Genomic DNA, 27,146 nt, shown 5'->3' with positions numbered 1-27,146 from the left:
CACCGCAGCCTCAGTCGCCCGCTGTGTCGCTCCCTGCTTCCTCTGACCCGCCTGACTGGGCTAGATCCCTGTCCCAGGCCGTGGAAAGCCTCACTCAGGTCGTGGGCCGCCTAATAGACAGGCCGCCTACCCCGCAGGACGCCACTCTTACTGTCGCGCCCTCCGGGTCCATCGCTTCTGCCGCTGCGGCGGGTTCACCCTCTCTTAGTGACCCTTCCCGAGCTAGGCACTCTCAGAAGCGTTTTAGAGTAGAGCGAGCCTCCTCCTCGGATGCCTCCCTCTCCCCGCCACGCGTGCGCACTCAGACGAGCCTCTCCTCTCCAAAGGATTCGCTCTCTGAAGGTGAATTGGCGGTTTCAGATTTGGAAATGGACTCGGCCCTGCCGTCCAAGCTAGCCTCAGCGATGGGTCAGCTCATCTCTGATATTCGTGACACCTTTAAGGTGCAAGATGACCCCCCTAGCTCTGACGCAGCTAGCGTCTCCTTTATCAGACCCAGGCAGGCCTCAAAAGTTTTTCCAATCCACTCTGATTTCTCCTCCGTGGTGTCTAAGGCTTGGGCTCGCCCGGACGCCCGTTTTGTCAACCCCAAGAAGCTGGACATTTGCTATCCTTTTCCGGCCGATGTCGTGGCCACCTGGTCGTCCCCACCCAAGGTGGACCCCCCTGTGGCCCGTTTGTCAAAGAACACGGCCATCCCTGTTCCCGACGGGTCCTCTCTTCAGTCAGCGGAGGACCGTCGCATGGAGACCCTTTCCAAGGGCATTTTTGCTGCCTCCGGTTCTGCCCTCAGACCGGTTTTTGCCTCTGCTTGGGCAGGTAAAGCAATCTCTGCTTGGGGTGCGCAGCTGGAACAGGAGTTGGACTCGGACGTCCCCATCCAGGACCTACGTTCCTTGGCCCAGCTTATTATTCGGGCAGGGAATTTTGTGTGTGAGGCCTCCCTTGATGCGGGAGCCCTTATTGCACGCTCCTCCGCCCTGGCGGTTTCCGTCAGGAGGGAGCTCTGGCTGAAGGTTTGGAAAGCGGACGCTGCCTCCAAACGTTCCTTGGCGGGGCTACCGTTTGCGGGTTCCCGCCTTTTCGGGGTCCGCCTAGACGAGCTTATTTCGGAGGCCACGGGTGGTAAAAGCACCCATCTTCCTCAACCCCAAGCCAGGGGCGCCCCCCGCGGACGCCCCGGTGCGTCTCGTTTTCGGTCCTCCCGCAGGAACTCTGGGGCTCCCCCCGCAGCTGCCGCTTCGGCCCCTCCCCAGGATAAGCGTAGGAAGCCGTTTTTTCGGGCGCAGCCCTCCTGGCGCAGGCCGCAGGCTGCCCGCACACCCGCAGCAAAGCAGTTCTCTGCCTGAAGGCGCGCCCCCACCCACCCGGGTGGGGGGCCGGCTCCTCCTTTTCAGGGACGTCTGGATGGCTCACGTCTCCGACGCCTGGGCTCTCGAAATTGTGTCCTCCGGATACAAAATCGAATTCGCGTCCTTCCCTCCAGATCGGTTCTTTCGCTCCCGCCCGCCGCGGGACCCGAAAAGCGCGGCTGCGTTCTCCGCGGCTGTTCAAGCCTTACTGGACAGAGGGGTGATTACCCCCGTTCCTCTAGAGGAAAGGTTCCAAGGGTTCTATTCGAACCTCTTTGTAGTTCCCAAGAAGGGAGGTTCGGTGCGGCCCATTTTGGACCTCAAAAAGCTCAACCGTTTTCTCCTCCTTCGACGGTTTCGGATGGAGTCCCTCCGTTCCGCGGTGGCTTCCCTGGAGCGGGGAGACTTCATGTCTTCCATCGATATACAGGATGCCTACCTCCATGTTCCGGTAGCCCGGTGTCACCATCGCTTCCTCCGATTCGCCGTGGGGGACCTCCACTTCCAATTTGTCGCCCTTCCCTTTGGGCTGGCAACAGCCCCCCGGGTGTTCACCAAGGTCCTGGCCCCGGTTTTGGCCTTACTCCGTTCCAGGGGTGTTTTTCTGCTACCGTACTTGGACGATATCCTCATCAAGGCTCCGTCCCTTTCTCAAGCGGTTGCCAGCGTGGATCTCACTCTAGAGACTCTGGCGAGGTTCGGTTGGGTCATCAACTTCCCCAAGTCCTCCCTTCCCCCCTCCAGACAACTGGTCTTCCTGGGAATGCTTTTAGACACGGGAGCGGCGGAGGTACGTCTTCCCTCGGAAAAACGATTGACCCTCCGCCGGGCGATTCGGGGTCTCCTTCTCCACCGTCGACCGTCCTTCCGCTTCTGCATGCGGGTCTTGGGGCAGATGGTTGCCTGCTTCGAGGCGATCCCATTTGCGCAGTTTCACTCCCGCCCTCTCCAACGGGCGATCCTCTCCTCCTGGGACAAATCGCCGCAGTCTCTGGATCATCCCTTCCATCTATCGCCTCCGGTGCGGTCATCTCTCCGCTGGTGGTTACAGTCCCCTCTTCTGGGCAGGTCCTTTCTGCCGCTCAACTGGTTGGTGGTTACAACCGATGCCAGTCTCTTGGGCTGGGGAGGCGTGTTTCCTCCCCGATCCGTCCAGGGCATTTGGTCTCCATCGGAGTCCAAACTCTCGATCAATGTCCTGGAGCTGAGAGCGGCCCTTCTGTCTCTGCGACACTGGACTCATCTGCTGAAGGGTCATCCAGTTCGTGTGCAATCGGACAACGCCACGGCCGTGGCATACATAAACCACCAGGGGGGCACTCGCAGCGCTGCAGCGATGCGGGAGGTCACCAGCATTCTCCGTTGGGCGGAAGCCCACGTCCCGGCTCTATCGGCAATTTTTATTCCAGGGGTGGACAATTGGGCGGCGGACTTCCTTAGTCGCACCACTGTCGACCCCGGCGAGTGGTCTCTTCACCCGGAGGTATTCGAGGCCATTTGCCTTCGTTGGGGCATGCCGGACGTGGACCTCATGGCCTCCAAGTTCAATCACAAGGTCCCCGCCTATCTGTCCAGGGCCAGGGATCCGGGAGCTTGCGGAGCCGACGCCCTCGTTCGTCCTTGGCGAGGCTTCGCGCGTCCGTACATATTCCCTCCCATCCCACTCCTGCCCAAGGTCCTTCGGAAGATCGCGGCGGAGGGCGTCTCGGTGATTCTGGTCGCTCCGGACTGGCCCCGCCGGTCTTGGTATGCCGACCTCATGCTGCTCCTGGCAGACGCGCCCTGGCCGCTGCCCGCCAGGGAAGATCTTCTCTCTCAGGGACCGATCTTCCACCCGCGTTTAAGGTCCCTACGTTTGACGGCGTGGTTGTTGAGACCACCGTCTTGACACGTAGGGGTTTTTCTGCGGACGTCGTCCGCACCATGATCCGTGCCCGCAAGCCGTCCTCTTCTAGGATCTATTATAGGACCTGGAGGACCTATTTGGGGTTCTGTGCCGATCTGGGGATTCCTCCGCTCCGCTTTTTTCTCCCAACTGTTTTGTCCTTCCTGCAGAGCGGACTCGCCCAGGGTCTGGGTCTTAGTTCTTTGAAGGGCCAGGTGTCTGCGCTGTCCATTTTGTTTCAGCGCCCACTGGCCCCCCTTGGTCCTGTCAAGACCTTCCTTCAGGGCGTGGCTCACGCGGTTCCCCCGTACCGCCCTCCGGTACCGCCCTGGGACCTGAACCTGGTTCTCTCAGCGCTCCAGGCTTCTCCTTTCGAGCCTCTGCGGATGGTTTCCTTGCGACTTTTGTCCTGCAAGGTTATTTTCCTTGTGGCCGTCACCTCTCTTCGGAGGGTGTCCGAATTGGCTGCACTCTCCTGTCTGGAACCTTTCCTAGTGTTCCACCAGGACAAGGTGGTCCTTCGTCCGGTCCCTTCCTTCCTTCCTAAGGTGGTCTCCGCCTTTCATCTGAACGAGGACATCGTTCTCCCCTCTTTGTGTCCTTCCCCTTCCCACCCCCGGGAGAGGGAGCTTCATCGCCTGGACGTTGTCAGGGCGCTCAAGGTTTACCTGGAGGTAACCAGCTCTTTCAGGCGTACTGACTCGCTCTTTGTGGTTCCGGAGGGGTCGCGCAGAGGGATGGCGGCATCCAAAGTTGCTATCGCCCGTTTTGTCAAGATGGCTGTTACTGAGGCTTATCTCGCCAAGGGCAAGGTTCCGCCCCTCGGTGTTACCGCTCACTCCACTAGAGCGGTCGGGGCTTCCTGGGCTCAGAGGAATCGGGCTTCTACGGAGCAGATTTGCAAGGCGGCCACTTGGTCCTCCTTGCACACCTTCACCAAGTTCTACAGGGTGCATACTCATGCGTCGGCTGACGCTGCTTTAGGCCGTCTGGTGTTGCAGGCGGCAGTTGATTGATGCCTCCGGTGTTGGTCTAGTTTGTTCTGGTCCCTCCCTTCTGGGACTGCTCTGGAACGTCCCATGGTTTCCTGTGTCCCCCAAGGAATATGGGCGAGAAAAGGAGACTTTTGTATTACTTACCAGTAAAGTCTCTTTCTTGCTCTTCCTTGGGGGACACAGCACCCGCCCTTCATTTGGGTTTACAGTTGTGGTTCCGGCTTGGTTGCCCCCGTTGGGGCTTGACAGTTCCTTTTTTTCCGGTTGGTGGTTATCTTTCACTACTTGGACACGCAACTGGTAGTCTCTCTCTCCAGGCTGAAGGGTATAGCTGATGGAGGAGGGGCTTACAGCTTTCACTTAGTGTCACGCCTCCTAGGGAGCAGAGCTATACCCATGGTTTCCTGTGTCCCCCAATGAAGAGCGAGAAAGAGACTTTACTGGTAAGTAATACAAAAGTCTCCTTTTTCCAGCATCTGTCTAATCCTGGGCTATGCTTGTTTTGCAGTGAATTCATCAGCAGCACCCTGTGCATCCCGCTGGCGAGCCAGAAAAGGTAATTGCTTTCATGAAACATGTCCGAAGCAGAACTGTGGGGCAGCGGGACCTGACATAGTGTTACAAGTGAAAAATTGCCGGCACAGGCAACATCTACTTTTCTGTAGGATTCCCTTTTCAAAGTGTGCGTAGTCTGACCTAGGGATGACTGAAAAAAGACGCCTGGCAGCGTAAAATCAGTGGCATTGATTGTAGTCAATTAAAAAAATCATCACGTCAGGTCATTTCCATAGATAAATTGTCACTAGACGGGGTCAGGATCACATTGAACCACCTCGCTTCTCCCTTTATTGCTGCAGCTCTGCTCTTCCTTCCTTGTGCAGGAGTTCTACTGGGCGGCCGGACTGGACGTGTATCGTCATAGGCTTCACGTCTGGATATGTGCGCTTTTACACTGAGGTCAGTTCTCTCCTTTGCATTTTTATATTATTTACATCCAAAGCAGCATCGTATTAATGATTTATTTTTATTGTTTATACAATTTTCCTTCATACTCTCTGTATGAATGTCCCCCATTTTTCATGATCCCTGCTTGCTGTCATTCAAAAGAAACCATACTGTTCAAGTGGATGAAAATCAGTCCTGGTCATAGGATGGACACCTGCTTAGTGACACAACCTGATAACTGTACTGTAATTTTGGGGACAATTGTATTCTAATGAATGACTGTAAGCAGAGATCTTGAAAATCTGATTACCAGTCACTAAGATGCCAAATCCAAGTTGTTATTCCTCTGCCTAGTGCACTGAATGTTTTTGCTTTCTTTCTTCCAGAGTGGGGTGTTGCTTCTTGCCCAACTTTTAAATGAAGACCCCATTCTTCAGCTTAAGTGCAGGACGTATGAAATTCCTAGACACCCTGGAGTCACCGAACAGGTAACGTGCTTGCCTACGAACTTTTTCACAATCCCATATGAATGCATCTGTACCAAGTCCCAAGTATGCATGTCTTCTGAATGGGAAAGGGGAGTAAGCCACTGCCAGGCACCTCTGACAGCGGTTTATCTCCTAAGAACGACACCATCAGGCATGTCGAAACCCAGCATCTCCGACCCTTCTTTTCCCCAACATTTGCCTTTGGAGAAGAGTTGTGAGGCCTTCATTCATATCAGAAGGTCGCACCTGTCCCGCGCATCCTACATGCATGTAATTAGTATTTCTATCTTAAAGGGGTTTCTCTGGGCCATAGATAGAACATCAGTATCAGATCGGTGGGGTACAACACTTCGCACCCCCACGATCAGCTGTTTCAAGTAGCCACCAGTGTCGGAAACTATACAGTGGACTGAAGGCTCTTCCTACTGTGTAGTTGCTGGCGTGCTGCAGCTCTGCTCCAGTCATTTCAATGGGAGCTGAACTGCAGGACCCCGGCACGGCCGCTACACAGTGAACAGAACATTGCGCTTCTGGTTCCATCCTTCGTATATAGTCTTGTGCCAGCGGCTGCTCTAAACAGCTGATTTGTGGGGTTGCTGGGTGTCAGAACCCCACCGATCTGATGACGATTGACGACCAATCCTGAGAATAGGCCATCAGTAGTTAAGTAGTGGAAAACCCCTTTATGATATTTAAAGGGGTTGTCTCACCTCTTCCTTTCTGCTCTCTTATGCTGTTCACAAGGCCCACTGATCAGAGTTGCAGGGGGCGTTTACTCTTGCCTTGAATGATGCTATATAGATAACAGTGTGATGAAACATAGCGCAGAGCACAGAAAAAAGCTAGGCAGACATCCCTGAACGGCTGTCATCCGCAGATGGCCACTACGACTAACCCAGGCTGCCATATATCACTAGATGACAGCCTTTCATGCTGGACATCTCCCCGATCTCCTGCATGCTTTGACCTGCTTTTTCCTGTGTTGAACAGCTCTGAGGCTTCTGTCACTGCCGGGAGCTGTTTAACACAGCATCTACGAGGTTGCTGGGAGGGGAGCTACTGCACATGCGCGGCTAGGTGCGCTCCCTGACCCCAGCCACCAAAGCTCCTGCTTTGTGTGTAGTGAGCAGATGCGGCCACCGCTGCTGAATTGCAGTGGTGGCCGTAACCTCTGACAACGAGCAGTCTATAAAGGAATGGAAAATGACACACACCTTGGAGAAGAGGCAACGTGGAAAACAGAACTACATTGGTAAGTGTTAGCTTCAACATATATATAGCAATGTACAAGCTGAGACCACCTGTTTAATTGCTCGTGGCTTTGGTTGAGCTCCTAGCTGAGACCACAAAACTAGATCCCCCTGTGTGTGTGCACTGGTACATACAGTTTAAGAAAGGCTAACAGTGATAGATGGCAATTCATTTCAGAAATGTATGACTATAAAATATCAGTTTTAACAGTGCTTGTTCTGCTTGTAACAAAGACTCTATGCAATGCTCATGCAACAGCATGCATAAAACCTTCCGGTCTATATTCTTCTTTATCTCACCAATAAATGTAATAGAAAATTGGCGATATCTGCCATTTTCACTTTGTTAAAAAAATAAAATGATTTGGTGAGTAGTTATGACATTTCTTTTTACATAGTACAGCGCCACCTGGTGTTCACAGTGTATAGCAATGTTCACATCCACTAATCAGCTGGTGGACACACATGCTCAGTCACTCTCTCCACAGCCAGGTCTCTGATCCTCTCCACTGCAGGGCAGCTAATAGATAGAGCTTTCTTCCCTGATTGTGAAGAAGGAGCAGAGACTCTGCAGTACATGGCAGTATAACTGAAAAAACCTCTGCAGGGGGGAGGAGACTGATTATGCCCAAAGCCCACCCACCGCAGCAGCAAGGGGGGCACAGGAAAGAAAAAAGGGACAAAAGAGGTATTAGTTATGCTAGACACGCTGCAGGTTATTTAAAACAGCAATTAACAGCCTTTCAGGATTTTTGGTAGCAAAATGAGTCATGTGCACTGTGAGAGCTCCGGACGGCAGGCTGCTTGTACGTCATTCTTTTGGTTTTTCTCTATTATTCACCTTTTCACTGTTTCCTCCTCAAGCATGAAGAGATGAGCATCTTGTACCCATCCGCTCTTGTGACAATCGATGGCTTCAGCCTTTTTCAGTCACTCAGGGCTTGTCGTAATCAAGTGGCACGAGGTAATTTGGGTCATATCTACAGCCTGTCTTTCTTATCACATATAGCAGTGCTGGGTTTGTTGTTTGCAGGATAGGTGATCGCTCAGGATTTCACAGCTGAGACCCCCCCCCCCCCTAATGATCACAAGTACAATGTGTCGCATGTGCCCTGTTTTAATGGGGCGACACTCACACATGTGTGCTGCCGCTCCATTCAGTCTCTGTGGGACTGACTGAGATCGCTGAGCACATCGCTTGACTATCTTGATCGCTCCCATAGAGAATGAATGTAGCGGCAACGTATATGTGTAATTGCCTCTCTGTACATATGGGGGACATGGGACCCTACTACTTGTGATCAGTGGCGGATCCCCAGCGATCAAACACTTGCCACATATCCAGTGGATAGGTGGTAAATTAAGATTCGGGGAAAACCCCTTTAACTGTCAAGACCTCTCTTTGCTGTCAGTGAATGAATGCATTCAGCTTTATGCCCAGAGGCTGAAAACCAGTGATATTTGCCACATTGTATCTGTGCAGGTAAAACATATTAACCTGGAGCCCAGACCTATTAATGTGCTGGCGCTAGGCTATTTTCAGGACTTCCATAGCGGTGACTGGCGGGTGGCCGCACATACGTGGTGCACTCTCCATTCACTTGGGGGCCCTGTTCTGGAGATGAGTGTGTCCCAGAGGTGGGACCCGCACCTGTCTGACATTAGTGGCAGATCCCTGTAATATGCCATCAATGTCTGAAATGGGAATACCCCTTTAACTAACATGGGATAAATTGTAGCAGACCCCCAATATTGAGTAGTTTATTGGTTTTGTACTGTATTGCAACCTCTGGATGTAGGCAACAATGTTTCTACTCATGACAGCAAGCAGATCTCTTGAAAATAATGAAGATTTTAAATTCAATGTATAATAGAAAATTCTGCAAGTCTTCATTATTCAATGGTTAACGAGGTCACTCGTATGCGGCTTTCCGTTCACTTCAATGGGACCTTCTAAAAAACAAAACAAAAAAAACGGTGTGTGCTTACTATCTTTGAAAGTTGTATGGAAGTAAATTTACAAGAACTGCGCATGCGCGTCCATCTCTCCGTTCCCAGCAGCTGGTCCCAGAAGTGTTATCCACACTTATCGGACCTTGATGGCGTATCTGGTGGACATGCCGAAAGTTTCCAGATGACACAACCCTTTTAAATGACAAATTCAACTCTGCTCCGTCTGTAGAAATCATAACGATGTCTCCTTTCCATCTTCAGGATAAATATATTCTTAGAGATCGCTTCCTTAAGTGTCCACAATGCAGTGTCCATCCGTTTGCGGCAGCGTTACCATGGCTTCCACGTACATGCGTGGGTGGAAGTTACTTTAGAACATCTAATTTTTTTTTTTTTTTTTTTTTTTTTTAATATCTTCTTGGCCTGTATCTGCCCCCTGGCATATGGAGCGCCTGGTAAAATCACACAATTCTCGCCTCTTCAGGATAATTAGGATTGTTGTGTATTAGCAGTAAAAAAACAAACAGCTGGTACATGGAGACTGAGCGACATCTGCAAGGAATGGGTCATGTGCTATAAGCACGTGTAATGCTCTGCAGGATTACAGACCCGATAGCAGCAGTGTAACATGTCTAATGTCAATCATCCAACATTCATATTTTTATGCTATAGATGGGTATCACTAAAATAATGGTAAACGACATATATATTTTTTTTTTCCCCCAAGCTGCAGCTTCTGGAAATGAAAACGTCCAGCCCCCTCCTCTGGCTTACAAGAAGTGGGGACTGCAGGATATCGACACCATTGTTGATCATGTCAGCGTTGGTGAGTAAATCAGGCTGTCTTCACAGTTGTTGCTGTTCTTGCTTTTCTTGATTGCTAGCATTACAGTGGTTTTCCAGAAAGTTGCACTTCATGGTCCCGTCCGTAATCCCTTCCCACCCTGCATCGCAAATGTATGGTGCAGACGGAAGCTTTAATATGATCCTCCAAACATGTACCGCACTTGCACGGCTCAGGAGCTGAACCCACGCCATCATCAGCAGCAGGTGTCAGCTCTAAAACACAGCCGACACCCTTCTGCGACAGCTGGGTTTGGCAATAGCATCAATCCCAGCCATTTACCCCCTTAGGTGCCAATGTCATTAATCCCTTTGCTACCAGCGCCATACATGTCCGGCGCTGGAACGAAGTGCTTCGGGCATCATAGCCGACGGGTCTACGTTGTTTCAAATAGCAGAGATCCGCGGCTAATAACCGCTAACAGGCAATAATACCGATCGTGGTCATTAAAGCCTTTAGATGCCATGATCAAGTGTAATCACGGCATCTAAAGAGTTGAAAACCGGCTTCTTACAGGCATCCTCTGCGGCCAATGAGGATGCCGGTAATTGATTTAAATATGCTGGGTCTGTCTGAGACCCAATTCTTATTTTGGCCGGCCACCAAATATCCTTCCCCTAGTCTTGGAGTGCTGTTTTTTTTGGCATTCCTATTGCAGCCAAGGGCCTAACGAAGTCCCCCAGGTCTGCCATGTTTGTACTTCTGTTCGGTCCGGCCAGAGGTTGGGCCTCATAGGATGCCTGTCAGTTTTCGTAAACGGGCATAATACACTGCAAAACAGAAGTATTGAAGTGCAGATTGCAAGCCATCAAATGATCACACGGTAAGTCAGTTAGTGGGACTAAAAATAAAAAATAAAAAAATTTAAGAATAAGTAACTTTTTTTGTGTACAAAAAAATAAATAAAAAATCTACACCTCTTTGGTTGTATTGTTGCCTCTGTGACAACCAGAGCTGTAAGGGTATGTTCCCTCATGGCGTATACACTGCAGTACCAGCAAAGCTGAGAAGATTTCAAGAAATCCACACACCGTGAAAAAAAGATCTGCGATGCGTATTTTAGGTCTACTCTACAGAATGTGGATTTATTCTGTGCAAAAACTGCAACAAATCTGCAGCAGAATTTAACTTCTCCCCCTTCCTTCTCACTAGAGAAAATAAAAAGTTGTTATATGTGAATTATTTTTGATATATTTGAGACGTTTTATGTTTTCCTCTTTGTATCATGGCGGGCACCATGGCTGTAGGTCCTGCCACTAGGTATATTATGCTGTATTTTGGGCATAAATTTGTTCATACTTATGCTTTCATTGTACACTTCCAGGTGTCATGGCGCTCTCTCCATTTGATCAGATGAAGACTGCCTCCGTTTTGGGAGGCTTTAACGCCGCTATAAAGAGCAGCCCTCCCACCATGTCTCAGTGTATTACTGTAGGCTCAAACCCATTCACTGGCTTCTTTTTTGCCCTGGAGGTCAGTGTAATAATGGACCAGTGTAGCATTTTACATACTACATTTTGGATGGTTTTGCTTAGTGTTTTCTATCTCTACAGGGCAGTACGCAGCCATTATTATCCCACGTGGCCCTGGCCGTTGCCAGTAAACTGACCTCTGCCCTCTTCAGTGCTGCCAGGTACTTTTCGATAAGTTATGTATATTTTGTGTCAGCATGCTGTACATGTGTGCTGTTTATAGTGCACACAGTGACGAGTGTGCTTTTGTATAATCTGGGAATAATCTAATTATCTCTATATTGTAGTGGTTGGCTGGGCTGGAAAAGCAGACATGAGGAAGAACCACAGCAAAAGCAGAAACCTAAGGTTGAGCCTGCCACCCCCCTGGCTGTCCGGTAACTTTACCGCTACACTGTTAAAATAGCAACTCTATATTCCACTCTGTGACACTATGCCTAGGGCTGCATTGCAGTTTTTGCTGTGTCGTAACTGTAGGGGTCTCAGCGGACCCCATTGTGTCGATCACCATGCCACATTAGACCTTTCAGGGCCCAGCACAGAAAGTCCTGCTGCTTTTCAGCAATAGGATATTTTGTGCTGTGTTGCATACAACCCTGGCATCGACTAACTTGCTGTATATGCAGAGCCTTGAAGGCAAGATAAGTTGTAAGCATGAGGATGCGAGTCTGATTAATTTTTGGGATCTGAATTGAAGGGTTGTGTCACCTCACTCATTGGTGGCCTTTTGTTAGCATATGCCACCAATATCAGATAGGTGCAGGTCTCACTTCTGGGACTCACACCCATCTCTAGAACGGGTGCATGAGAGTGCACCGTGAATGCATGGCGTACTCTCCATTCGCATCTATGTGAGCTCCGAAACTAGCGAAGCAAGTGCGCTCTGCTATATTGTTGGAAGTCCCATAGAAATGAATGGAGAGCGCACCGCCTATGCATGGCCACTGCTCCATTCACTTCTGTGGGACTGCTGTAAATAGCCAAGCTAGCACTCGGCTATTTCGGAACTCCCGTAGAAATTAATGGAAGGAGGCCGCGCATGTGCAGTGTACTCTCCATTCCGGAGATAGGTGCGGGTCCCAGACGTGATGTTACAAATAATTTAGGGGTCTGAGCTGAATCAATAAGGTATCCAGAAAAAAAAAAGGCACAGATGCACTTGCATGAATTTTTTTAGGGTTATGCAATAAAAAATATTCAAGTGTTGAGCATTGTGAGGCTTCTTGTGCGGCTCTGCAGCCTGGCTTATAAATGGGGGGCACAACGCTATTACTTCCACATGTTCTATGGAGCTTAGGAATAGGGGTTGTCTAAATCATGCAATATAACAAAATAATAGCAAAGACAGGTGCACTCTGTGGTCTTACTAAACCCTCAAACTGATTTTAAAATTGAGAGATTAGACAACATATCCTACGGTGTAGGACATGTCTGAGCCCGAGCACCGCGCCAAGGTTTCTCAAGTAGCTCGAGTCCTAACACTCACCTACCTGAGCCGTATGGGCAATACCAGGGGCCAGTGGGCAAATTACAGGATGGGGGGGGGGGGGAGGAGTCTGCGAGTCCCACTCAAGACTGGTTGTCTAAATCATGAGGATTTAATGCATTTCACAGGACTCTGTGGGTCACTTAGTGCATAATTCCAATGAGATTTCCTGTTGCTCACCCCGAATTCCACTTTCAGATTTGGCCTCCCAGATTCCCGGCGTCGCGGGGAGAGCATCAGCCTGTCTCCCTGTAACACACTGGCTGCAGTGACCGATGACTTTGGCAGAGTGATTCTGCTGGACGTAGGACGAGGAATTGCAATACGCATGTGGAAAGGTAATACTGCTGGTGCTGCGTCCATTGAAATGTAGAAAATCTGGCGATGAGTATAATGTCCTCCGTGTGCAGACCACACAGATTGTCCAAATCTTTTCATAGGAAGCAAGTTAACCTAGAGCTGTGTTCTAGATGTAAGCTTATTAATTCCACATAATTATTAGAAGTGGAGCCTATAAAATGTATAATATATATATAAAATTACACATTATTTCTAACATTTTAGATATTGCTGCATTTCAGGGTACCGGGATGCCCAGGTTGGATGGATGCAGATAGTGGAGGACCTGCATGAGAGGGAAGCTGAGCGAGGACATTTCTCTCCATTTGGGAATACACAGGGACCATGTAGAGTCGCCCAGTTCCTGGTCATTTATGCCCCCAGACGGGGAATTCTGGAGGTGTGGAGCACTCAGCAAGGACCTCGTGTTGGAGCCTTCAATGTGGGGAAACACTGCAGGTGAGGTTTAGTGGCGATTATTTATGTTAAGTGGTAGATCTATTATTTTATTTCTATTTTTTTTCTCAGCTCTCCAGCTCCCCTACCTATAGCTTGGTGTGGCTCAGTGAGATGCAGGCTTCTAGCTCCCTGATTTGGAAAGTTAATAACCCTTAGGCCTCTTGCACACGACCGTATGCCCTCCGAGATGTACGGTCCATGAGCGGGCCATATGTCCCGGAGCGGCATTGATCGTGCACACGGGAGCACACAGCATCATAGATTACAATGATGCTGTGCCACGTTGGGCCGCCCGCGGGGATATTGTCCCGCTCTCAAATGATCATATGAGTGCGGGACAATATTCCCGTGGGCGGCCCGATGTGCACAGCATCATTGTAATCTATGATGCCGTGCGCACGATCAATGCCGCTCCAGGACAAAATGGCCCACTCACGGACCATATATCTCGGAGGGCATACGGTAGTGTGCAAGGGCCCTTAGGCTGGGTTCACATATATCCGACCATCCACTGTAGTTTCTGTAAGATGCCGGAGGGAAACCGATGCCAGAATTGATCCTATGGTTTTCTGTGGGATTGTTCTTGGTATCTGATGCATCAGGTTTGACACCAGATGTCTCCTAACACTAGACAGAAAAATGCTGCATGCATTTCCAGGTTATGGACACTGGACTGGTGCACATGCATCTGTTGCATCTGGCTCCAGCAAAAAAATACTGGCTCGGCCTTAGGACTTAACTGGCCAGACTTCTTTGTAAAGATATGCCCTTCTTATGATAAGGCTTTGGCCACACCACATTTGTGCCATAGTCTGAAACATGTTTCTTCGCCAACTAAAGTATACTAACTTATGATTTCTGTGGGGTTAACATTTTGGAATAATACACTGCTCAAAAAAATAAAGGGAACACAAAAATAACACATCCTAGATCTAAATATTCTTCTGAAATACTTTGTTCTTTACATAGTTGAATGTGCTGACAACAAAATCACACAAAAATAAAAAAAATGGAAATCAAATTTTTCAACCCATGGAGGTCTGGATTTGGAGTCACACTCAAAATTAAAGTGGAAAAACACACTACAGGCTGATCCAACTTTGATGTAATGTCCTTAAAACAAGTCAAAATGAGGCTCAGTAGTGTGTGTGGCCTCCACGTGCCTGTATGACCTCCCTACAATGCCTGTGCATGCTCCTGATGAGGTGGTGGACAGTCTCCTGAGGGATCTCCTCCCAGACCTGGACTAAAGCATCTGCCAACTCCTGGACAGTCTGTGGTGCAACGTGACGTTGGTGGATAGAGCAAGACATGATGTCCCAGATGTGCTCAATTGGATTCAGGTCTGGGGAACGGGCGGGCCAGTCCATAGCATCAATGCCTTCGTCTTGCAGGAACTGCTGACACACTCCTGCCACATGAGGTCTAGCATTGTCTTGCATTAGGAGGAACCCAGGGCCAACCGCACCAGCATATGGTCTCACAAGGGGTCTGAGGATCTCAACTCGGTACCTAATGGCAGTCAGGCTACCTCTGGCGAGCACATGGAGGGCTGTGCGGCCCTCCAAAGAAATGCCACCCCACACCATTACTGACCTAATGCCAAACCGGTCATGCTGGAGGATGTTGCGGGCAGCAGAACGTTCTCCACGGCGTCTCCAGACTCTGTCACGTCTGTCACATGTGCTCAGGGTGAACATGCTTTCATCTGTGAAGAGCACAGGGCGCCAGTGGTGAATTTGCCAATCTTGGTGTTCTCTGGCAAATGCCAAACGTCTTGCACGGTGTTGGGCTGTAAGCACAACCCCCACCTGTGGACGTCGGGCCCTCATATCACCCTCATGGAGTCTGTTTCTGACCGTTTGAGCAGACACATGCACATTTGTGGCCTGCTGGAGGTCATTTTGCAGGGCTCTGGCAGTGCTCCTCCTGTTCCTCCTTGCACAAAGGCGGAGGTAGCGGTCCTGCTGCTGGGTTGTTGCCCTCCTACGGCCTCCTCCACGTCTCCTGATGTACTGGCCTGTCTCCTGATAGCGCCTCCATACTCTGGACACTACGCTGACAGACACAGCAAACCTTCTTGCCACAGCTCGCATTGATGTGCCATCCTGGATAAGCTGCACTACCTGAGCCACTTGTGTGGGTTGTAGACTCCGTCTCATGCTACCACTAGAGTGAAATCACCGCCAGCATTCAAAAGTGACCAAAACATCAGCCAAGGAAGCATAGGAACTGAGAAGTGGTCTGTGATCACCACCTGCAGAACCACTCCTTTATTGGGGGTGTCTTGCTAATTGCCTATAATTTCCACCTGTTGTCTATCCCATTTGCACAACAGCATGTGAAATTGATTGTCACTCAGTGTTGCTTCCTAAGTGGACAGTTTGATTTCACAGAAGTGTGATTGACTTGGAGTTACATTGTGTTGTTTAAGTGTTCCCTTTATTTTTTTGAGCAGTGTATTTTTCCCAAGTGTTTTCCCAGCCTATACTTCCTCCCCCCCCGTTTAAAAGCAGCATTAGAGGTTAGTTGCAGAATCTCATGCAGATTTAGGGGTTGTTCAGCCAGTACATATTGATGACCCATCCTCACAATAGGTCTTTAATATCTGAGCGGTGGGAGTCCGACAACCGACATCCCCCCCCTCCATATGAGCGCTACTTCCTCTTCATTGCATTGCCTGTAGTGTCGGAAGTGCCGATCAGCTGTTAAAAGAGACCATGGTGCCTGGGTGCACTGCAGCCTCTTCCTCTGCCTGTAACGTCATGTCCATTGGTCACTTGGCATTCAAGTGAAAGAGATTGAGCTGCAATACCAAGTACAACCACCGTACAATGTGCGGTGCTGTGCTTGGTATACTATGGAGAGGCTGGAGCCTTATCTGAACGTCGTGGTCCCTTCAAGTAGCTGATCAGCCAGGGGGCTGGAATTCAGACCCCCGCCAATCCGATACTGACTATCTATCCTGAGGATAGGTCTTCAGTATATAACTCTGAAAAACCCTTTTAAGAATGAAGGGGTCGTATCTCTAATTTAGCGCTGCGTCCCTTTCTCTGATCATACTGCTTCTGGCTGCTCTGGTCCTCTGCAAGGCCTCGATGGCCACGGACACAATGGAGGCATTGTGGAGGATCGGGGCAGGTAGGTATTAATCTTCTGTTTATGTAGGCAGGCAGCGGGAGAACCCCTTTAAGGGAGCTGTCTGCACTTCCCTGCGCAGCCTGGTGGGCTGGGCGTAGACTTTTTGTTTTGTTTCTGAAGCCTTATGAGTGCGAAATGAGTTGCCTATTGTGTGAGAGAGACTTCAGTAATGACCAGTGGCATAGCGTGAACATTAATCTGCACAGGGTATGCAATATGATTGCAGTGTCTGCCCCTGGACTGATGGGTTTCTACCTCTTTATAGATTGCTATACCCTGGATATAAAATCATGGGTTTAAATAATGTGACAAGCCAAGGTTGGCAGCCGCAGACGTATCAGATCTGTTTGATAGACCCAGTATCTGGGAATGTGAGGACCGTCAATATCCCATTCCATCTGGCTCTCAGGTAAGAAGACTGATGGGTTAATGTATGAGGAACATCTGCATACAAAACTTTTTACATCTGTTAATTGTATATTCTTGCTGCTTTCCCTAGGCCGAGTGACAGCGCTTTTATCAGTCACATGGCCTAGGCGCAGATCAGCCCCATTAAAGTAAATGGCGTTGAGTTTCCGATACCAAGCAGAACCACTATACAATGGACAGCGCTGCTGTGCTTGGTAAGCTGCGAGAAGGTTGCCCGTACCTCCTCAAACAGCTGATCGGTGGGGGTCCTGGGTGTCAGACCCCCATCGATCAGATACTGATGACCTATCCAGAGGATAATTCATCCGTATTAAAATATCAGTTTAAAGTGAACCCATCACTCTGACCATGGTGTCTGAGCTGCAGGCAGCATGTTATAGAGCAGGAGGAGCGGAGCAGATTGATATATATCTTTAAGCGAAAATATTCAGTAAAACCTGTGTCTCATTCCTTTAAAATTTCTGCTTCATTCTGGGCTTTGAAGTCAGGTAGGTGGTCCTATCGGTGATTGACAGCTTTCCCCCTATGACTGTGTATCCACTGATAGCTGTCAATCACTGATAGGACCGCCTCCTGGACTTCAAAGCCCAGAATGAGCAGGAATTTCAATGAATGAAATACAAGTTTTATTTAATATTTTCCCTTAAAGATATATATAAATCTGCTCAGCTCCTCCTGCTCTATAACATGCTGCCAGCAAATTATACTGCATTTTCATAGTGTCGGGTTTCCTTTAACATATTCAGTATAAAGGTTAAAGGGGTTGTCTCGCTTCAGCAAGTAAGTGCCTTGTATTAACTTTGTCTACATGATAAATGGCACTTACTGAAGTCAGACAACCCCTTTAAGTTGGATTAAAAGAGACACCGACCTATCTGATTAGGAAATTCCCTCTGCGCAGTTGTCGTTTTCCTTTCCCTTATTCCTCTTCATCTACTGTGGGGAATTTTTCTTATTATTTTTTTTTCTTAAAATGTGTCTGTGATGTAAGACGTTCCTCAGCACAGTGGGGGTTTTCCAGGGTGAGAAGATATTAGAGTAGATAGCAGGGATAATGGTCATGTCCGGGGACATTTAAAAAAATTTGGCTGCAAAGTTGGACATAGCCTTTAAAAGTAGTCTATGTGTAATGTACGTGATGGCGTTATATACTGTATGTACATTCTGTCTTTTGCAGTGATAAGAAATGTGAGAGGGCAAAAGATATGCATTTGGTAAAGAAGCTGTCCACATTGTTAAAAGCCAAAGCCCCAAATCACGGTAAATATATTTTGATTCTGCCATATCATAGAACTATCAAACCACATAGCAAACCGCACCAGAGCCATCCACCTCCACTCAGGCAGCCATCATCCTGTCAATAGGTGGTACTCCCAAAGGTGAGATTCCCACCTATTAGACATTAATGGCAAGATTGTAAAACACATGAAGCACCTCACTAGTGAGACTCCCAGCCCACACCTCGAGCCAAGCAGCATAAGATCCAGTCCAAAAACGTCCAGCTCCACAGGCAAGTACAAATGTCCAAATGTCCAATACTTTATTATATCACAGAAAGTTTAAAACAATCCAACGGCAAGACAAGAGCGCCAACATGTCTGCAATTTGATTGTTATATGATCTTAGTCATATCATTAAAGGGCATCTGTCAGCAGATTTGTACCTATGACACTGGCTGACCTGTTACATGCCCGCTTGGTAACTGAAGGCATCAGTGTTGGTCCAATGTTCATATGTGTCCGCATTACTGAGAAAGATTATGTTTGAATATATGCAAATGAGCCTCTAGGAGCAACGGGGGCGTTGTCGTTACATCTAGAGGCTCTGCTCTCTCTGCAACTGCCGCCCCCTCTGCACTTGGTTTAACAGGTCCAGGTAGGCGTAATGGCATTTACACTGACTGGTCTCCTGAATGTTTTAAACTTTTTGTGATATAATAAAGTATTGGACATTTTAATTTTTTTCTGTTTTCAATGTTGCTGAAAATTTGCAGCCTTTATGCCATGTGTGGTCACACCCTTAAAGGGATGTCTGTGTGGAAATTTGTGTACACCTTGTTTTTAGGTCCAATGTTATGAGCTAATTAATTTCATAATCTGTCTTTATAGGAGTCTAATGTTTGTTTGTTTTCTGATTGAAATCCCCTACTTTCCTACACATTAAATTCTTGAATTCTAGCTGCCTGCAGCCACCACTAGGGGGAGCTCATGTGTATGGTTTTACTAGGTATACAAATTGTAGCCAATCAGCTGCTGATACTTTTTAATAAATGAACTGGGTACTGAGATTTGGAGCAGAAATGGTGCTTGAATCCCTAATAAAGATAAATTCTGAAATTGCGCTGCATCGGAATTTAAAAAAATAAATAAAATGGTGTTCAAGGTAAATTTATGCTAATTCTATTCTCTAATATTGTAGAGCGCTTGGAAGCAGAAGCAAAGGAAATCCTCCTAGATATTAAATATCCTGCCACTAAGAAACAGGTAGCGTCCTCCTCCTCCTCCTTTTTTGGGAGTTTTTTTTTTTTTTCCTTTGCTTTATAAAATATGGAAATATTCATATATAAATAATGTGGATTTATTGTGTTGTCCATCTTCAGGCCTTGGAAAGCCTCCTCGCCAGTCAACGTGTCCCCCTCTCCTGCCTCATCAGCATCATCCAGACCTTGCTGGACTTTCTCAGAGGTCAAGGTAAAACATGACTTTATTATTTCAAATGCACACAGAGGAAAAATGGCCCCTCAAAGGGAAAGAGTAAAATCCTTCCTGAACCCAAAAGGTGTATATTGTTACCTCGTAGTCATAACTTTTAGACTTAAGTTGTGATTTTGGGACAACCCCTTTATCACCCGTCCTCAGGTGACAAGTGCCTAAATAGATTAAGGGGTGTCCAACCGCTGGGAGAATGGGGGTCCCTTGTCCCCAGCTTTAATGGGGAGGCTATTGAGCATGCATACTACCACTTCATTCAAACTTTATGGGACTTCCCCAGGTGGCCAAGCACTGTACACCGCTGTCTTGAGCAGTCCCATAGGCTTTCATACGCACGTGCGACTGCGCTTCTTTATAATAGGGGAACACAGGACTATTCTTGTGATTGGTGGGGTCAGAGCCCCCCACACGATCAGACAGCTATCACCTGTCCAACCCCTTTAAGATAAACGTATTGTCTGTTTTTATGCAGTTCTTTTATTTTGCCGTTATTACCAGTTCTGGGTAGAGCTCCAACACCCTAAAGGGGCTCTCCACTTTGGCCATTTCCTCCTTGTTAGAAGGGTCTCTTGTCGATAAGCTGATCACAAAGTGTCATCTGGCTGGGACCCCCAAGCCATCCGTCGTAATCTGTAGGGAAATCTGGCAGTAAATGTTCAGGTTGCCCTACAGCGCCACCACAGGAGAAATGAAGCATTGCACAGTGTCCATTCATGTCATTGGGATGTCTGTCTAACAGAGCGAGAGAAGCTCTCTCTAAGGCTCCATTCACACATCCGGAATTCCGTTCCGCATTTTGCGGACCCATTCATTTCTATGGGGCCGCACGATGTGCGGCCCGGATCCGGAATTGCGGACCCGCACTTCCGGGTCTGCAATTCCGATTCTGAAAATAATAGAACATGTCCTATTCTTGTCCGCACTAGCGGACAAGAATAGGCATATTCTATTAATGCCGGCGATGTGCGGTCCGCAAAATGTGGAACGCACATTGCCGGTTTCCGTGTTTTGCGGATCCGCAAAACACACACGGATGTGTGAATGGATCTTTACCACTCTCCTGAACAGGACTCAGATTTCTCTAAAGGAGTGTATGGGGTTTGGTTTTCTAAACTGCACAACCCCTTTAACCACCTTATACTTTATGGTAAAGTCCAATTTCTTATTAGGAGATGTGGATGCATCCACACAACCGACTTCCTCTCATACACTGTATATTTCCCTACAGAGGTGGAGTATGTGGACGAGGGTCTACTTGGGTTTTGTGAGGACAAGCTGAAACTTCTACACCTCTACGAATCTGTGCAGAAAGTCAGCTCTTGTGCGGCGGAAACAGAAGCCTCACCTTCTACCAAAGTAAGTGAATGTGCGCGTGCAGATTTATTTTCAGTGGGTTTGCTGAAATACAGTGATTTGATTTAAAGGCGTATTTGAGACTAAATCCTCCTTACTGGACTTGGCCTGCAGAGGACAGTGTTAGGGCTCTTTCACACAAGCGAATCCCGAGCATGGAATCTACTGCGTGAAAGAGAGCCAAGCCCCGCTCCGGACAGCAGAGACACGGAGCATTAACACGATTGATAATGCTCTTTACCTCTTTGTGACCTTTGTACTGCAAAATCACAGTGACTACTTTATCTCACTGTGATTTTGTAGTAAAAAGATCACAGAGAGGCACAGAGCATCATCAATCATGTTAATGCTCCGTGCCTCTACTGTCCGGAGCGGGGCTTGGCACTCTTTTTAACGCAGCGGATTACCCGCACGGCATCCGCTTGTGATAAAGAGCCCTTAGATGCTGTCACGGTTTGCTAGCAGCAGATCTCCAGCCTTAGTTACAGCAAAGCTCAACTCTGAAGAGTCTTAAGACACGCAGTGGTTGTTACTGCTGCTTTACCGGACTGGATTGACTATGTATGGGGTCTCTATGTTTTCACTTATTTTCTGGGGGATCCTTCAAGTTGCTTTCCGACTTCCCTCTGCACTTCAGAAATGATTTCTGTGAAATAAACTCTAGTGTATGTGTCTCAGGATGGAAATGAGACAGAAGGAACCACTACAGAAAGGGAAAATAGGGCTTTCTGAAGGATCAACAGTAAGCTGGCCGCCAGCCAGGTACATAAAGATCTGATGCTCAGCATTAATGTAGGAGCATCAGGCGCTTATGCACCTGATCAGCAGCTGCAGGTGTCCTCCTAATTTCAGTTGTATTGCCGTCCTCAGGACCTTGATACAGTTTCATACTGTGGTGAGGACAGCAGTATTTTGTGCTGCACTGTGGTATCTGGTTCTGCTGAGGCGGTATCTGGTTCTGCTGAGGCGGTATCTGGTTCTGCTGAGGCGGTATCTGGTTCTGCTGAGGCGGTATCTGGTTCTGCTGAGGCAGTATTTTGTCCTGCACTACAATATGGTTGGCCTCGTCTCAGTTTGGACCAGCCTACAACATGGGGCCACTTTTAGTTTTTTTTTCCAAGGGCCACTTTAAGTTCCCAGTCTGCCGCTAAATCCTTCAGACAGTGATTGACAGTACAAATGGTACTGGGAACTGGGAAGTAAAATGAGTAACAGCGCCCATACTGGCTATGCTTGGAAAATGACCATCACAATCTGAGCAGCTGCCATAAGCTCACCACAGTAGTGTTTATATAAGGGCGCATTCACATTGTGTTTTCAGTGTACACTAGAGGTCATATACCTCCAGCGTAATACCACTGTATAGGGATATAGTGGCAAAAATGTATTCTATGCAGTATACTTTGATTTTAAACTGATGAATACCTGGCCAGATAAAAGCCAGAAGGGACTCTTGTCCGGTCTCTGCCAGGTATTGCAAACATAGTGTGAATGCACCCTTAGCGACGGTGCCCAATCTTGAATGTCACTGTGCATTGAAGGACATAGCTCAGTGTTCACGTCTCGGTTCACCTTCCAGGAGCTGGCCCTGCTGCTGAGACTGGAGGGGGACGAGCTGACACGACTGCAGACATTAATCCGGAACTACAAGCAGGAGCACACAAGAACGGGCGTCCGCTTTGCTGACGATAAACATAATGGGCTGCCGGTTAAGGCGTTTTTAGAAAACCTGGAATGTGAACAGGAGGCGATTAATGTGAAGAAGATAAGCGAGGAGGAATATATTGCATTAGGTGAGCAGCTCCACAGCAGCGCCATGCACCCCAGGACACGTTGTCATTCACACAGGGTATAATTAAAAATGTGCAGAGTTCCTTATGTATTCCTAAACTGTGCAGCCCTTCCTGTCCACCAGGAGTGTCAGACGGAGGATTCATGGGACAAGCTGGGGACATTTATTTTCTCGCCCATATTCCTTGGGGGACACAGGAAACCACGGGTATAGCTCTGCTCCCTAGGAGGCGTGACACTAAGCGAAAGCTGTAAGCCCCTCCTCCATCAGCTATACCCTTCAGCCTGGAGAAGAGACTGCCAGTTTTTGCTTAGTGTCCAAGGAGGCAAGACACCCCCTGCTTATGCAGGGTTGTTTTCCTATGATTTTTTATTTTTACGTTATTTGTTGTTTTTTAATTCGGTTTTTTTCTACCTACAGGGACAACAGAGGCGCATTAGACCCCTCTGTTTCTCCCGGGGTTGAGTTGCGCCAGTGCCGGTAATTCCGCACTGCCGCCTCCCCCACAGAAGACAAGGTGGACCAGGGCAGCCTCGCTCCCCTGCGTCCCGCCAGCTCAGGGTCGCCCGCACGCCAAGTCCCTCCCCCGGCTTCCTGCCACTGCGGTGCCAGGAGCTGAAGGGGCGACCCCCGCTGGATGGACTGAGGGCGAAGACAGCGTATGGTGAGAGTGGCTGCTCCAGCCTCCCCTTCCTCCCTCCCACCGCTGCTACCAACATGGCCACTGCTACATTGTCCAAGGGGACCTCCACTTCACCACCCAACCCCGGCCGCCCCCACCCCCCCCCCCCCCCCCCCATATCGGGACGTTACCGGACTTAGTTGGAGGGCAGTTTATCTGGGCAAGTCCTAGAACGCTGCCTTACAGGGGACGGCTGCAGACAAGCAAGCCGTCTGCTACATCCAGGCACAGCGGGAGCCGTTTTTCTTGGCATGAACGGCGCCATTTCATGGCCGGCACTTCAACATCCTTGGGGGTTAAAATCATTTTGCCGCGCGCGCGTGGCTCTGCTTCGGCTTCAGCGCGGCAGAGGGGGGGCGGAGCTTCCTTACACATTCAGCTCCGTGCCGCTGCGCTCCGCTACTTCCGGGTTCATCTCTCTGCCGTGCGATCCTGAAGCCATTCAGCTCCGTGCTGCTGCCTCTCCTCCACAGCCTCCTCAGTCTGTTCCCCTTACAGCTGCCGCTTGTATCATCCGGGTCTGGTAGGACTGTTAACCCCCTCCGTGCCACAGTACTGTTGCTTGGTTCTCACTTTAAGTGCAACATCTTTCCACCATGTCAGACCCTTCTGCAGCCGCCAAGCCATGGTACCATGCCTGTACTGCTTGTAGGGAACCCTTTCCCCGGGGGCAGTCTGATCCGCACTGTACTGCATGCCGAGCTCCACCGCAGCCTCAGTCGCCCGCTGTGTCGCTCCCTGCTTCCTCTGACCCGCCTGACTGGGCTAGATCCCTGTCCCAGGCCGTGGAAAGCCTCACTCATGTCGTGGGCCGCCTAATAGACAGGCCACCTACCCCGCAGGACGCCTCTCTGACTGTCGCGGCCTCCGGGTCCACTGCTTCTGCCGCTGCAGCGGGTTCACTCTCTCCTAGTGACCCCTCCCGAGCTAGGCACTCTCAGAAGCGTATTAGAGTAGAGCGAGCCTCCTCCTCTGAGGCCTCTCTCTCTCCGCCACGCGTGCGCACCCAGACGGGCCTCTCCTCTCCAAAGGATTCGCTCTCTGAAGGTGAATTGGCGGTTTCAGATTTGGAAATGGACTCGGCCCTGCCGTCCAAGCTAGCCTCAGCGATGGGCCAACTCATCTCTGATATTCGTGACACCTTTAAGGTGCAGAATGACCCCCCTAGCTCGGACGCAGCTAGCGTCTCTTTTATCAGACCCAGGCAGGCCTCAAAAGTCTTTCCAATCCACTCTGATTTCTCTTCCGTGGTGTCTAAGGCTTGGGCTCGCCCGGACGCCCGTTTTGTCAACCCAAAGAAGCTGGACATTTGCTATCCTTTTCCAGCCGATGTCGTGGCCACCTGGTCTTCCCCACCCAAGGTGGACCCCCTGTGGCTCGGCTGTCAAAGAACACGGCCATCCCTGTTCCCGACGGGTCCTCTCTTCAGTCAGCGGAGGACCGTCGCATGGAGACCCTTTCCAAGGGCATTTTTGCTGCCTCCGGTTCTGCTCTCAGACCGGTTTTTGCCTCTGCTTGGGCAGGGAAAGCAATCTCTGCTTGGGGTGCGCAGCTGGAACAGGAGTTGGACTCGGACGTCCCCATCCAGGACCTACGTTCCTTGGCCCAGCTTATTATTCGGGCCGGAAATTTTGTCTGTGAGGCCTCCCTTGATGCGGGAGCCCTTATTGCACGCTCCTCCGCCCTGGCAGTTGCCGTCAGGAGGGAGCTCTGGCTGAAGGTCTGGAAAGCGGACGCTGCCTCCAAACGTTCCTTGGCGGGGCTACCGTTTGCGGGTTCCCGCCTTTTCGGGGTCCGCTTAGACGAACTTATTTCAGAGGCCACGGGTGGTAAAAGCACCCATCTTCCTCAACCCCAAGCCAGGGGCGCCCCCCGCGGACGCCCTGGTGCGTCTCGTTTTCGGTCCTCCCGCAGGGCCTCTGGGGCTCCCACCACAGCTGCCGCTTCGGCTCCTCCCCAGGACAAGCGTAGGAAGCCGTTTTTTCGGGCGCAGCCATCCTGGCGCAAGCCGCAGGCTGCCCGCACACCCGCAGCAAAACAGTCCTCTGCCTGAAGGCGCGCCCCCACCCACCCGGGTGGGGGGCCGGCTCCTCCTTTTCAAGGACGTCTGGATGGCTCACGTCTCCGACGCCTGGGCCCTCGAAATTGTGTCCTCCGGATACAAAATCGAATTTGCATCCTTCCCTCCGGATCGGTTCTTTCGCTCCCGCCCGCCGCGGGACCCGAAAGGCGCGGCTGCGTTCTCCGCGGCCGTTCAAGCCTTACTGGACAGGGGGGTGATTACCCCCGTTCCTCCAGAGGAAAGATTCCAAGGGTTCTACTCGAACCTCTTTGTAGTTCCCAAGAAGGGAGGTTCGGTGCGGCCCATTTTGGACCTCAAAAAGCTCAACCGTTTTCTCCTCCTTCGACGGTTTCGGATGGAGTCCCTCCGCTCCGCGGTAGCTTCCCTGGAGCAGGGAGATTTCATGTCTTCCATCGATATACAGGATGCCTACCTCCATGTTCCGGTAGCCCGGTGTCACCATCGCTTCCTTCGATTCGCCGTGGGGGACCTCCACTTCCAATTTGTCGCCCTTCCCTTTGGGCTGGCAACAGCCCCCCGGGTGTTCACCAAGGTCCTGGCCCCGGTTTTAGCATTACTCCGTTCCAGGGGTGTTTTTCTGCTACCGTACTTGGACGATATCCTCATCAAGGCTCCGTCCCTTTCTCAAGCGGTTGCCAGCGTGGATCTCACTCTAGAGACTCTGGCGAGGTTCGGTTGGGTCATCAACTTCCCCAAGTCCTCCCTTCCCCCCTCCAGACAACTCGTCTTCCTGGGAATGCTTTTAGACACGGGAGCGGCGGAGGTACGTCTTCCCTCGGAAAAACGTCTGACCCTCCGTGGGGCGGTTCGGGGTCTCCTTCTCCACCGTCGACCGTCCTTCCGTTTCTGCATGCGGGTATTGGGGCAGATGGTTGCCTGCTTCGAGGCGATCCCATTTGCGCAGTTTCACTCCCGCCCTCTCCAGCGGGCGATCCTCTCCTCCTGGGACAAATCACCGCAGTCTCTGGATCATCCCTTCCATCTTTCGCCTCCGGTGCGGTCATCTCTCCGCTGGTGGTTACAGTCCCCTCTTCTGGGAAGGTCCTTTCTGCCACTCAACTGGTTGGTGGTTACAACCGATGCCAGTCTCTCGGGCTGGGGAGGCGTGTTTCCTCCCCGATCCATCCAGGGCATTTGGTCTCCATCGGAGTCCAAACTCTCGATCAATGTCCTGGAACTGAGAGCGGCCCTTCTGTCTCTACGACACTGGACTCATCTGCTGAAGGGTCATCCAGTTCGTGTACAATCAGACAACGCCACGGCTGTGGCGTACATAAACCACCAGGGGGGCACTCGCAGCGCTGCTGCGATGCGGGAGGTCTCCAGCATTCTCCGTTGGGCGGAAGCCCACGTCCCGGCCCTATCTGCAATTTTTATTCCAGGGGTGGACAATTGGGCGGCGGACTTCCTCAGTCGCACCACCGTCGACCCCGGCGAGTGGTCTCTTCACCCGGAGGTATTCGAGGCCATTTGCCTTCGTTGGGGCA

The 27,146-nt window shown here is 50.0% G+C and overlaps 1 protein-coding gene across 1 annotated transcript in view; it reads left to right on the top strand.

The window, feature by feature from the left end:
* Positions 1-27,146, top strand: part of RAB3GAP2 (RAB3 GTPase activating non-catalytic protein subunit 2) — a 59,099-nt gene that overhangs the window by 14,123 nt on the left and 17,830 nt on the right. Inside the window, exons 5-20 of the mRNA XM_040430458.1 lie at positions 4,741-4,788; positions 5,114-5,189; positions 5,564-5,665; positions 7,780-7,879; positions 9,596-9,694; positions 11,037-11,185; positions 11,266-11,345; positions 11,472-11,561; positions 12,869-13,008; positions 13,252-13,468; positions 16,875-17,018; positions 18,216-18,298; positions 19,457-19,521; positions 19,638-19,728; positions 20,978-21,105; positions 22,682-22,895. Coding sequence (XP_040286392.1) covers positions 4,741-4,788; positions 5,114-5,189; positions 5,564-5,665; positions 7,780-7,879; positions 9,596-9,694; positions 11,037-11,185; positions 11,266-11,345; positions 11,472-11,561; positions 12,869-13,008; positions 13,252-13,468; positions 16,875-17,018; positions 18,216-18,298; positions 19,457-19,521; positions 19,638-19,728; positions 20,978-21,105; positions 22,682-22,895 — 1,826 coding nt within the window. The remainder of the gene's footprint in view (positions 1-4,740; positions 4,789-5,113; positions 5,190-5,563; positions 5,666-7,779; positions 7,880-9,595; positions 9,695-11,036; positions 11,186-11,265; positions 11,346-11,471; positions 11,562-12,868; positions 13,009-13,251; positions 13,469-16,874; positions 17,019-18,215; positions 18,299-19,456; positions 19,522-19,637; positions 19,729-20,977; positions 21,106-22,681; positions 22,896-27,146) is intronic.

The sequence above is a fragment of the Bufo bufo genome, chromosome 4, assembly GCF_905171765.1.
Source record: "Bufo bufo chromosome 4, aBufBuf1.1, whole genome shotgun sequence".
In the NCBI taxonomy this organism is placed as follows: domain Eukaryota; kingdom Metazoa; phylum Chordata; class Amphibia; order Anura; family Bufonidae; genus Bufo; species Bufo bufo.
Note: the sequence above shows the minus strand (reverse complement) of the source record. Positions and strands in the feature narration are given on the sequence as shown.